Raw genomic sequence first — 14,160 nt, forward strand, 5'->3', positions numbered from 1 at the left:
AAACCAGATTTTAGAAAGAAATTCCGTGGAGAAATCTCTTAGCCTAGAAATTATTGGCTAAAAATTTATCAAGTCTTAATAAAATTTGGGAACTAATTGCTTTTTTAATAAAAAACATATACTTTCTTAATGTTTAACTTAATTTTGTGGAGAGTAATTGGTCCATCTTTCTCTGAAGATTTTGGCATAATTTTTAGAAAAAAATTCTAAGGGTTTCTGGCAAGCAATTATTTTTGGAAGGTAATTTGGAATCATCCTCTCATCGCCAAAATTAGTTCAGTCATCCTCGCCTGATCGGTGAGTGACAACATTTAATTTCAACAAGTTCTAATCTAAGTGCGAAACACGGTTGAACCTTGAAATCATAAAAGAGTTCGATGTCATTTTGATGACAAGTGTTGGAAACGAAGAAATTCATTTATTTTTGTTGAAATTAAAAGAAGTGATAGAAAATGTCCGCAGTACAGTCGAATGAATGCTGGAGTAGTTGTTGGAGTGTTGATAACTTGAACGGATATTCTGGAACAGTTAAAGCTGTTGAAGGTAAGTAGGTGACATACGAAAAAACAAGAATGCTGTTGTTATAGTTCTTTTTTCTTCTCTGCATGTAAAATTTTGCCTTTCAAATAAAAGTCTAAAGAAGAACAAGTTCATTTATTTAGACAGTGAAAACGCTTACAAAACTCTGGATGTTTTGATAATATGTGCAGCGATCGTCATCAGCAGAAATATTATAGCAATTAAAATTAAGACTAACATCTTTCTACAGAACAAAATAATTAACTTCCAGTTCATTCACTAGATTTGTCTGAGACAGTTCAATAACAGGGTTCATCCAAAGTCTAAAGTCGTAAATTTTCTTCTTTAATATTGCCTGAATGTAGAAGAATTTAAACAAAATGAAAAAATACCTAATTTAAGGTATTACATCGAATAGCCCAGCTATAGCCCTTCTCCCTTTAGTAGTGTATAGGTACATTTTCAGCTCTGAAGTATAATCTGATAGGTTAAAAAATGTATATATATTTTTTTTTATTAAAAAAAATGTTCGTAGGTGAAGTAGATATAGGTACAATATATGTAATATTGTAATATTGTAATCCTTTGTGTTCATTTTTTTTTATGGGAAACAAAGTCCAAAGCTAAGTCCGAAACTCTAAAATCTTGTATCAAATCAGTTGGTAGTAACGAACTGTAAGTAAAAAGTGACCCTTCCCAATAAAAATAAAATTTGATAGCAATAGATAAATTAAAAGACTTGAATTCTTATGCAAATTCCAAATATATATACAATTTATTAAGTTTACTGTTGCTTATCAATAGTTACGAGCGTGAGAAAAATTTCCTTATTTTCATGAAAGAGGGGAAACACTGCCAAAAAGTCAACTGATATTAATGAAAATCACATCATCGAATTCAGTATATTAGTAAAGAATCCTGCTGTAGAAGTTTCAAGTTCCAATATACGGAAATGTGGAATTTTGTATTTTTGCTAGAAGAAAGATAACGTAAGTGCCTTTGTTTGTTTTTTCCCAGGGAGATAGTATCTAACCGATGGCCTTAAAAGATCGGGGGATGTCTCGTTTGAATTGAAGCTGAAATTTCTGGTGCATTTAAGCTACCAAAAAGATTGGTTTGCAAAAAGCCCCCCTCCCACCCCTTTTTCCCAAAACACATCTGATAAAATTTCGAGATAACCATTTGACTCAAAATTGTTGAAGGTCCTATAATTGTACCGGTTGGTGTGACGCACCCACTCCCCTCAGCCCCCGAGGAAAAGGTGTAAGTTAACCCATTTTCCCATTGTTTATATACAGTATTTGCTGCTAGGAAAAATACTGAAATCATCTGGAGGCAATTTTCTACAGAGAAAGATTTTTCACAGGGAGAATTTTCTATGGGGAAGAAAAAATCCAGGGGGAATTTACAAGAGGAAATTTTACACGGGGGTAGGGGATTGACTGGCATGATTTGAAAAATAGTCAGAAATAAAATAAAAGAAAACAGGTTTTTTCAAGTTTTGTCATGCTATATTAAAATGCCATTAAGCAGAACATTTTGTAGTGCTTAATATGAATCTTGACTTGATTAGGTCCAAACTTATATCAAGCGAAAATCTTCAGATACCCGATTGTTGTAGACCTATCGAAAAGTCATTTAAATAGACTCCTAGTTTATATATATATATATAATATATATATATATATATATATATATATATATATATATATATATATATATATATATATATATATATATATTTATATATATATATATATATATCTACACACACACACACATATATATATATATATATATATATATATATATATATATATGGAAAATACCCCCTGACAATACACCCCAAAACTACCCAACGGAAAATCTCCCCGCAGGTAAATTCACCATGAATATTCCATATATAGAATAGGACATGTTTGAGGTTGAAAAGTAATTAATTCATTGCATTGATGGAAAATAAATTTAGTTTGAAGTTCAAGTTGATCCGTAGCATTTCCTCTCAAACTGTCATAGCATCCAAGAATCGCGTCATCACCTGCAAAATTCATATCTCATTAAAAAAAAATACTTTCCCGTGTTCTTTTTAAATGCCAATTCTTAATCCTTCTTTCGGGTGATTTTTTATAATAATTAAATAAAAAAAAACAAGCTTTTTTTAAATGAAAGTAAGGAGCAACATTAAAACTTAAAACGAACAGAAGTTACTCCGTATATGAAAGGGGCTTTTCCTCCTCAACGCCTCGCTCTTTACGCTAAAGTTTGACTCTTTCTCTTAACTCTATTTTTAAAACAGTAAGAAACTTTAGCGTAAAGAGCGGGGCGTTGAGGAGGAAAAGCCCCTTTCATATATGGAGTAATTTCTGTTCGTTTTAAGTTTTAGTGTTGCTCCTTACTTTCATTTAAAATAACTTGTTTTTCTTATTTAATTTCTGGATGTTTTTGAATTATTGCATGTTTTGATTTTCGATCTCCGCACATAAATAATTAAAACGAAATTTACATACTAATTAATTGCAATTAATCGGAAGATTTTGAGAAAAAAGGAGTGAGGGAGGAGGCCTAGTTGCCCTCCAATTTTTTGATTACTTAAAAAAGCAGCCACAACTTTTAATTTTTTAAAAACGTTTTCATTGGTAAAAAATATACGTTACTTACGAATTAATTTACGGAACGAACTTCTATATTCGTATATTATTGCGTGTATAAGGGGTTTCAACCCTCGTCGATGCCTCGCTCTTTACCCTGAAGCTTAAATTTTGTCCCAATTCTTTAAGAATGAGCTCTGATTCACAAAGACCGTAGAATAAATAGTTGAAATTACCAAAAATACTTTAGCGTAAAGAGTGAGGTATAACGAGGAGGTAAGCCCCTCATATGCGTAATATTTTTTGTTCGTTTTAAGTTTTAAGGCTGTTCCTTACTTTGAGTAGAAAAAACTTTTCATATTTATTTTTTCATTGTTTTTTTCAAATAATGCTAGAAAATCCTGCGCCCCCTTCATTGAAATTCTCTTCCCCCATGACAAGTTTCTCCATGGAAATATCCTCCCACGTAACCCCCTTTCCCTCTCAAATCTCACCCCTAAACATAAAAAATCCCCCTGAAAATGTCTGTACACTTCCCAGTAACCATTACTATATGTAAACACAGGTCAAAGTTTGTAACTTGCAGCCCCTCCCACGGGGACTGTGGGGGAGTAAGTCGTCCCTAAAGACATGGTTATTAGATTTTTCGACTATGGTGAATAAAATGGCTATCTCGGAATTTTGATCCGGTGACTTTTGGGAAAAAAGAGCGTGGGAGGGGGCCTAGGTGCCCTCCACTATTTTGGTCACTTAAAAAGGGCACGAGAACTTTTAATTTACTTTAGAAAGAGCCCTCTCGCGAAATTCTAGGACCATTCAGTCGATACGATCACCCCTGCGAAAAAAAAAACAACAAAAAACAAATAAACACGCATCCGTGATCTGTCTTCTGGCAAAAAATGCGAAATTCCACATTTTTGTAGATAGGAGCTTGAAACTTCCACAATAAGGTTCTCTGATACGCTGAATCTGATGGTGTGATTTTCGTTAAGATTCTATGACTTTTAGGGGTTGTTTCCCTCTTTTTTCTAAAATAAGGCAAATTTTCTCATGCTCGTAACTTTTGATGGGTAAGACTAAACTGGATTAAACTTATATAATTAAAATCATCATTAAAATTCGATTCTTTTGATGTAGTTATTGATTGTATGATTTTATGATTTTAGATTGTAGGATTTTAGGGGGTGTCTCCTCCTATCAGATTGTATGATTTTAGGGTGTGTCTCCCCCTATTTTCTAAAATGAGGCAAATTTTCTCAGGCTCGTAGCTTTTGATGGGTATAACTGATCTTGATGAAACTTATATATTTAAAATCAGCATTAAAATGCGATTCTTTTGATGTAACTATTGGTATCAAAATCCCAAAATCCGAGTTTCGGCTACTATTGAGCCGGGTCGCTCCTTACTACAGTTCGTTACCACGAACTGTTTGATTTAGGTTGTATCTTTATGTATTTTGTCGGTCTTGGGCCGTATTTTTTCAAAGAAGTCAACTGAATAGAGTATAAATGGCCGTCTCTTTCTTTTCTTTCCAATCGCACTAATTATTTAATCATCTTAGTCATAGTAAATGAAATATCAACGATTATATTCGGTATAGAACCAATCCGCACATTCAATGTACGGAGTGTTGAAAGAGAAATAAAAGTTTCTTGAATCTTCAGAGTCCTCTGATACTTAAAGGACTAAGAAAAGAATCTCCCGTTTTATCGGGGTGGTTTCAGTAAAACACTGATAAAAATTCTATTTCTAATTGTTTTTCAAATCATGCACAGGCTTAACTAAGATATGATGTGGGCTGCCAGCCCAATAAACGCGTGATTTATTGCTGTTAAAGTGTATGTACCAATAATTGTAAATTGGTTGTAGCTTGCCGTTTCTCCTGTTTTCTGCTTGAAAATTCAAATATTGGGTTGTAAGTAAAATTTTGGACAAGATTTAATCATTTAGTCCGGTTTTTGATGAACAGTAATTTTGTTGAACAAGTTCTTTGTAATAATCTTACTAAAGAAATTTGGGTGGATAGAGACGGGTATTATTCTTCATGTGGATGGAAGCCCTACATGACTTGCTCTTCGGCGTGGATGAAGCCATCATGACCTCCACAGTAGTGTTCTCTGATGTTTAAATACATTGTATTCGCATGTTTAAATACATTCAAACGTTCTGTATAGGGAAAGAGGAAAATCGACATTTAAAATCGTTGAAAACAGAGCTTCTAGTAGTATTTGTTATCATCCCTCCCCATTCTCCAAGAACCGAGAAAGTCTATTTGAACTTTTATTTATATTGACGTATCTACCGGAGGAGAGGGGGAAAGGAAAGGCAGTGCATTATGGGCCTTTTCGGGAAATTCTTGGAGAATCGGCTGGGGGGGGGGTAACAAATACTACCAGAAGCTCTGTTTTCACTGATCTTAAATGGTGATTTTCCTCTTTTCCTATACAAAACGTTTTAAAGTATTTAAACACACGAATACAATGCATTTACGCTAAAGTTTTTTTTAGAGCTTTTAAAAGAAAAGTTCTTTATGATTCAGGAGTCTTTCTTAAAAAATTGGGACAAAATTCAAACTTTAGCGTAAAGAGCGAGGTATTGACGAGGGGGTGAACCCTCTGATATACGTAACAATTTCAATTCGTAAGTTTTAATGTTGCTCCTTACTTTCAGTTGAAAAAACTCGTTTTTATTTAATTTCTGATGTTTTTTTAAATAATGCTCGGAAATCCGGCGCCCCGTTTGGAAAAATAATGCTCGGAAATCCGGCGTCTCAAAATTTTGATCGGGTGACTAAGGGAAAAAATGAGCGTGGGAAGGGGCCTAGTTGCCCTCCAGCTTTTTTGGTCATTTAAAAAGGGTACTATAACTTTTAATTTCCATCCGAATGAGCCCTCTCATGAGAGCCACTGGGTTGACACAATCACCCCTGGGAATAAAAAAATGAATACAATTATAAAACGCATCCGTGATCTTTCTTCTGGCAAAAAATACAAAATTCGACATTTTTGCAGATAAGAGCTTGGAACCTCAACAGTACTGTTCTCTGATACGCTGAATCTGATGGTGTTTTTTTTTCATTGAGATTCTATTACTTTTAGGAGGCGTTTTCACTTTTTTTTTCAAAAATAAGGCAAATATTCTCAGGGTCGTAACTTTTGATTGGTAAGACCAAACTTGATGAAACTTAGATATTTGAAATCAGCTTAAAAATCTAATTCTTTTAAAGCGTCTATTGGTATCAAAATCCCGTTTTTTCTAGTTTCGGTTACTATCGAGCCGGGTTGCTCCTTACTTACAGTTCGTTACCACCAACTGTTTGATACTATCTGTCAGCAATTGACAAATCGTAGATCTTACAGTCCTTTCCCCAAGGGACGTGAGGTGTCTTGTGATCCCCCGAGGTATAATTGTTGAACTTTTTAGTTATGACGAAACAAATGGCTATATCACAATTTGATTTGGATGTCGTTGGGGAAAAACAGGAGAAGGGGGCTAGTTTGCCCTCCATTCTGTTTGGTAACTAAAAAAGGCACTTAAAATTTTTTTGTCGATTTGCAGTCTTCCGATCTTCTAGGACCTTCCGTTTGATATGATCGTCCCTGAAAAAAGAAAAAAAAAAAAAAAATGGAACAACACGCTTCTATGATCTTCATATGACTACGAATACCACATAGCCTTTCCATCATAAAAACAACCAGCTTGGGACTGTTTAAATTTTTCAATTCCAGTTTTAAAGATCTCATTTTATTGTAAGTTTTATTTACTTTATCGAGCGAATCGAAATTAGAATATTGGAAGCTACAGTGACGACAGTGGTTAACTATGCTTCTGAAGCATCAGCGCTGCAAAAAACGGATGAAGATTTGCTAGAAGTTTCCCAGAGATATTGCTTAAGGTTTGTTTTAGGTACCCGACTGACTGACCGTATCTTAAACAGTAAGCTGTACGAAAAATGTGGTTCAATCCCGATTTCTGGGGCTAAATTCTAGGGCTAGAATTAAAGATTGTCGAAGATTGTCCTTTTCGGCCAACCTCCTAGGGCTAAACAAAAAGCAGGTTGCCCTCGGTTGGGGCGCGAGAATGTTGTAGGGGAAGCCTTTAAGGAAATGGAAATTTCCTAAGGAAATGGAAACTTCCAGTTAGCTCGTAAAGATCTGATGTTTCAATCCACAATATTCTACTCTCTAAACTTGATCATTTTGGTATAAGGGTTTAGTGTGTTTTTTTTTTTTGGTTTGAGTTTTAACCGTTCGACAAAATAATATCTGTTGATTTTTTTTTCGTTCGCCCTCAAAAATCGAGCATGGTGCCCCTCAAGGGTCAATTTGAGGACCTATTCTACTTCGAACACATGTCAATGACCAAACATTCGTGTCTAAAAAAATGAAAAGCCCTTACATTGTTGGTGTCTCTGTCATCATACATTTTTCATATCCACAACTGTAGTTTGCCTTCTTTGGATTCTCTTGAAGAGGCACATGGGGACAAAATTCATTTTTCAGGGGGGAGCAAGTTTTGTCAAAGAAAATCCCATAAAATGTGCTTTTAAAATTTGCTAGGGGGCAAATTTTGCTCAAAAAATCGCTTAATTGAAGAATCGATTACTAAAAACTTATTCTAAGCAGGGTAGCTTGGAAACCTTCTTCTAAATTTATCCAACCAACAAATTATTTTTCGGCACCCAACTAAACAGCTGAACCTATAAATAAGTTTGGTCCCAAACTCTCTATGAAGCAGTATTTTTCGGTTATAACCAAGAATAAGCTACGCCTGTATATGCATGTAAACAGGAACGTATTCCGAAGTAAATGGTTATTTATTTTGGGCAAGGTATCAATTTAAGTGAAAAGTAACATTAGAGGACTTATATGAATAATACAAGAAAATTGTAGGACTGGGGGTTTGACTAAAAATTTGGAGAGCATGGCCTGAAGCCATCAGTTTGCATACGTACTTTATGCTGCAATTACATAGCAAATAAACGGTTTTCCAAAATAAAAAGGAATAGATATAACATAGTATATATCGTGGATTCACACCGTTGTGTAACAAAATCAGTGGCAAGTGGGACTGCCACTCGTAGAGTACAGCCAAATGTCTAGTTGAATAGCTAGAAAATCTTCTGCACATATGACAACCCATTGAGATGCACACACGAGTGTTTAATGACGGACTTCTTAAAGGGAATGACAAAAATGATTTTTTTTAGTATAATCACTTTTATGCAATAAGAAAAAGACTTACATGTATGTTTTTTGGAACCAGTTAAAAGAAAGCGATATTTTATTTCTTCCAGCTTCTTTGGAGAAGACATCTGCAGCACGGCATTTGACCTCTGTTGATCTGCAAGACTCATCTTACGGGCAATGCAACCAACCTCCTCCATTAACACCACCTTCTTCAACCTTGTCTCCGCAGTCAAGTAATTCTGAGAATGAAGATAATGAACCAGGAGAGAAGAAACCTCTACATTCAAAATTATGCGGTGTGACTGCTTCCTTAGAACTCAAACAACTATGGGATGAATTTAACGAATTAGGCACAGAAATGATTGTTACAAAAGCGGGAAGGTAAGCTACCCTAAAGTAGGTAGATAGTGCTTTGTTTTCTTATCAGCATTTTTTGCTAATTCGTTTACTTTTTGCTATATTGTCAAATAACTCAACTTTCTAAATATTGCTAGTTGACGAGTTGTTCGATTTCCTTCAAGTAGAGGATATTTCTTTCATCTGGGTTTATTCTACTCTGTCCTCAGAGTAAGACAACGTGCTATAATACACGCCGTGTCATCCTTGTTGTTCCTAGTTGAACAGTTTCCACTTGTGGTTTTGAGCTAGTCAAAAATACCCCCAAACAGAGGAGTATGCCTTGTCCAAGTAATCCTTTCTTTTTTAATGCAAAGTATAAAAAGGACATTCGACGGCAATATGTATCGATCTTAGATATCGATTGGTCACAGTGCACAAAAGACACCCTCTATGTAATCACCTGTACTTATGTTATCAGTCTTCAATTTGTCAGTGCTGGAAGAATTTAGGCGATGGGCTTTCCATTATCTTGGAATGTAGTTGATCCAGGTCAATTTAATTTTCAGGAACAGCTCTAGAGCCAAAATTTGGCCCTGGAGAGTTGAATTAACGATTTAATTAACGACCTCTTCCCCTTGCCCCTCCAAAGAGCCCTTATATATATTGGACTTAAAACATTGTTTTATCAAACAGTTCGTGGTAACGAACTGTAGTAAGGAGTGACCCGGCTCAATAGTAAACGAAACTTTAAAAAACGGAATTTTGAGGATATATCACAGGAATTGAATTTTTATGCTGATTCTAAATATATAAGTTTAATCAAATTTAGTCTTTGTCATCAAAAGTTAGGAGCCTGAGAAAATTTGCCTTATTTTGAAAAATAGGGGGAAACACCCCCTAAAAGTCATAGAATCTTAACGAAAATCACACCATCGCATTCGGCGTATCAGAGAACCCTACAGAAAAAATTTCAAGCTCCTATCTACAAAAATGTGGAATTTCGTATTTTTTGCCAGAAGGCAGATCACGGATGCGTGTTTGTTTGTTTGTTTGTATTTTTTTCCCAGGGGTGATCGTATTGACCTAGTTGTCCTAGAATGTTGCGAGAGGGCTCATTCTAACGGAAATGAAACGTTATAGTGCCCTTTTTAAGTGACCAAAAAATTGGAGGGCACCTAGGCCCCCTCCCATCCTCATTTTTCCCAAAGTCAACGAATCGAAATTTTGATATGACCATTTTGTTCCGCATAGTCGAAAACCATAAGAACTATGTCTTTAGGAATGACTTGTTCCCTCACAATCCCTGGGGGAGGGGCTGCAAGTTACAAATTTTGACCAGTATTTACATATAGTAATGGTTATTGGGAAGTGTACAGACGTTTTCAAGGGATTTTTTTGGTTTGGGGGGTGGCGTTGAAGGGAGGGGGCTATGTGGGAGGATCTTTCCTTGGAGAAATATGTCATGGGGGAAGACAAATTCAATGAAAAGGGGTTCACACATATGAGGGGTTCTAAAAATACTTTAGAATAAAGAGCGAGGTATTTAGGAGGAGATAAATACCTAGCTCTTTATGCTAAAGTATTTTTAGTAATTTCAACTATTTATTCTACGGCCTTTCTGATTCAGGGTTCATTCTTAAGTAATTGGGACAAAACTTACGATTTAGTGTAAAGAGCGAGGTATTAACGAGGGTACAAACCCCCTCATATACATAATAAAAATATAAGAATATAAAACTTTGTTATGTAAGTTAATTCTTAAGTTGCGTATATTTTTTACTAATAAAACCGTTCGTTAAAAATTAAAAGTTCTAGTTGCCTTTTTAAGTAACCGAAAAAATGGAAGGCAACTAGGCCTCCTTCCCCACCCATTATTTCTCAAAATTGTCTGATCAAAACTAAGAGAAAGCCATTTAGCCAAAAAAAGAGTTAATATACAAATTTCATTTTAATAATTTATGTGTGGAGAGCCAAAATCAAACATGCATTAATTCAAAAACGTTCAGAAATTAAATAAAAAAAACTAGGTTTTTAACTGAAAGTAAGAAGCGACATTAAAACTTAAAACGAACAGAAATTACTCCGTATATGAAATGGGTTGTCCCCTCCGCAATCCCTCGCTCTTTACGCTAAAGTTTGACTCTTTGCCACGATTTTATTTTTTAAACAATTAAAAGCTTTAGCGTAAAGAGAGAGGGATTGCGGAGGGGACAACCCATTTTATATATGGAGTAATTTCTGTTCGTTTTAAGTTTTAATATCGCTCCTTACTTTCTGTTAAAAAAACCTAGTTTTTTTATTTAATAAAAGTGAAAGATCTACCGCGCAAAACGAACCGAGGGAAAGCATTTTGAGCCTTGTACCTGTCAAATCTTGTTTAATAAGGTCCTAAAGATTTTGTAAAAATGTGTCTTGCTAAAAAAGAAAAACAAATCTAATTGGGTTTACAATCTTACTTAAATCATAAAAATTATGTTTTCATAATATAGAATCAAAATAAAAGTATACTCAGACCAAAATGAAAGACATAAGTGTATTTTCAATAATATTTTGACTATTATTTTACATATTATTGGTGTTTAAACCATATTCATGCCTACGTTCAGCTGATGTCCAAAATGACTCGTAAATCAGTAGTTTGATCATTAGAACATGGTCTTGATGCAAGGGGTTGAATATTAATGCACCGTCAGTGAAAAATGGGAAAAAAAACAATACTTCATAATAGCTTTTAGTAATGAGGGTAGTTCCCAATTAAAGCGCAAGCAATCGAAATAAAGTATGTCAACCAGAGTCGTACCCAGGAATTTTTCTTGGTGGGGGGAGGGGGTAAAAAGAAATAAAAAAACATACCAAAATTTGTTTATATTCATCTTTTACGTTTTTACGAGTTGGAAAAACATTTCAGGGGGGTGAACATTCAGGGGATGAGCCTTGTATCTTGTCAAATCTTGTTCAATAAGATCCTAAAGATTTTGTAAATTTGCGTCTTGGTAAAAAAAAGAAGCAAATCTAATTGGGTTTACAATCTTACTCAGATCATAACAATTATATTTTCACAATATAGAATCAAATAAAAGTATACTCATACCAAAATTAAAAACATAAGTGTTTTTTCTCAACAATAATTTGACGTACAATACTTCACGTTTTATTGGTGTTTAAACCATATTTATGGCTACGTTCAGCTGATGTCCAAAATGACTTGTAAATCAGTGGTTTGATTATTAGAACATGATCTTGATACAAGGGATTAAATATTAATGCACCGTCAGTGAAAAATAAAAAAAAATACTTCATAAAAGCTTTTAGTAATGGACTTAGTTCCCAATTAAAGCGCAAGCAATCAAAATAAAATATGTCAACCAGAGTCGTACCCAGGATTTTTTTTGTGGGGGGGGGGAATTAAAAACCACATCAAAGATTAGTTTATATCCTTCTTTTACTTTTTTACGAGTTGGACAAACATTTCAGGGGAGTGAACATTCAGGGGATGAGCCTTGTACCTTGTCAAATCTTGTTTAATAAGGCTCTAAAGATTTTGTAAAAATGTGTCTTGGTAAAAAAAAAAAAGCAAATCTAATTGGGTTTAAAATCTTACTCAAATCATAACAATTATATTTTCACAATATAGAATCAAATAAAAGTATAATCAGACCAAAATTAAAGACATAAGTGTTTTTTCTCAATAATAATTTGACGTACAATATTTTACGTTTTATTGGTGTTTAAACCATATTTATGGCTACGTTCAGCTGATGTCCAAAATGACTTGTAAATCAGTGGTTTGATTATTAGAACATGATCTTGATACAAGGGATTAAATATTAATGCACCGTCAGTGAAAAATGGGGAAAAATAAAAAAAAAATACTTCATAAAAGCTTTTAGTAATGGACTTAGTTCCCAATTAAAGCGCAAGCAATCAAAATAAAATATGTCAACCAGAGTCGTACCCAGGATTTTTTTTGTGTGTGGGGGGGGGGAATTAAAAACCACATCAAAGATTAGGTTATATCCTTCTTTTACTTTTTTACGAGTTGGACAAACATTTCAGGGGAGTGAACATTCAGGGGATGAGCCTTGTACCTTGTCAAATCTTGTTTAATAAGGCTCTAAAGATTTTGTAAAAATGTGTCTTGGTAAAAAAAAAAACAAATCTAATTGGATTTAAAATCTTACTCAAATCATAACAATTGTATTTTCACAATATAGAATCAAAATAAAAATGTACTCTGACCAAAATGAAAGACATAAGTGTTTTTTACCAAAGTAAAAGACATAGGTTGCACTCACTCTTCTAAGCTTTACAATTATAGAAGTAGTGGAGATGCGAGTTCGAAAATAACTTATCAGAGCATAATTAAAGCTCCGGACCCAGCCCCAAAGGTTCTGCTTCCCAAACTTAACTACTTACTTAGATAGCAAAAAAGCTCATCAAATAGATTTTTTTCCCGTCGGAGGCTGTCACAAGACATATAAGGGGAGAAACCCCAACAGGTTTTCGAAATTCGGGCCTTAAGTACCCAGCTTGGTGCCACTTTGGATCTAAATGCGGGATAGCAGCTTGCTATTTTTTGTGTCATAATAGTATATAATATCATAATATTTATATAAGGTCATCAGCCATCGATACTTTCTAGCAAAAATAAATGTGTATGTCTTATAACTTCGTATTATTGGTTGTTTTTGTCGGGTTATTCAGGTAATACATTAACAGAGACATGTATCCTATTTTATTTTATATATACTATTGACTTTTATTTTCCTAGCGTACCAGCTTTAGCAAGAACTGATCCAACTGGTATCATGCATATATGAATAGATGTAAGGCATATATGCATGCATATATGTCAGGTCAGCTAGTTTACCTTATTGATTTTCCTAAACATCGAAATCAGCAATTGATATTCCGTTTTAAGACACCTTTAAATTTCTTGGGGGTTGAAATTAGCATATTTCTACCGTGACTTCAGATCCAAAGAGGTCTAACCCAGGGACGGAAGAACCGACTTCAGTTTTACCGGTCCAACGAAGGCTGTGCTTGGTCCTCTTTCAAAAAAAGCTGCAAAGATATTTTTGCATTTCAAGTTCACATGTAACCTTGCTTATAGGAAGAATTCGCAGCAGTACTGGTAACATGACAGTAGTTATGATAATCATATTTTTTCCCCTTATCAAACTTTTTAAATTTTCGGTATTATTTCAGCTCCAGCATTTAGTAGTGAGCAAGTACAGCGAAAGTGTTAGTAAAAAAGACATTAATCTTATTTCTTGGTGTTATTAAATAAAAAAAACTAGTTTTTTAAACTGAAAGTAAGGAGCGATATTAAAACTTAAAACGGACAGAAATTACTCCGTATATGAAATGGGTTGTCTCCTCCGCAATCCCTTGCTCTTTACGCTAAAGTTTGATTCTTTGCCACAATTCTATTTTTTAAAACAATTGAATACTTTAGCGTAAAGAGCGAGGGATTGCGGAGGGGACAACCCATTTCATATACGGAATAATTTAAGATTAAATG

The 14,160-nt window shown here is 34.4% G+C and overlaps 1 protein-coding gene across 1 annotated transcript in view; it reads left to right on the forward strand.

The window, feature by feature from the left end:
• The first annotated feature begins 267 nt into the window (after nt 1-267).
• Nucleotides 268-14,160, forward strand: part of LOC136026028 (T-box transcription factor TBX1-like) — a 47,184-nt gene continuing 33,291 nt past the window's right edge. Inside the window, exons 1-2 of the mRNA XM_065702185.1 lie at nt 268-543; nt 8,405-8,678. Coding sequence (XP_065558257.1) covers nt 453-543; nt 8,405-8,678 — 365 coding nt within the window. The 5' untranslated portion in view covers nt 268-452. The remainder of the gene's footprint in view (nt 544-8,404; nt 8,679-14,160) is intronic.

Source organism: Artemia franciscana, chromosome 4 (genome assembly GCF_032884065.1).
Source record: "Artemia franciscana chromosome 4, ASM3288406v1, whole genome shotgun sequence".
Classification (NCBI taxonomy): Eukaryota; Metazoa; Arthropoda; class Branchiopoda; order Anostraca; family Artemiidae; genus Artemia; species Artemia franciscana.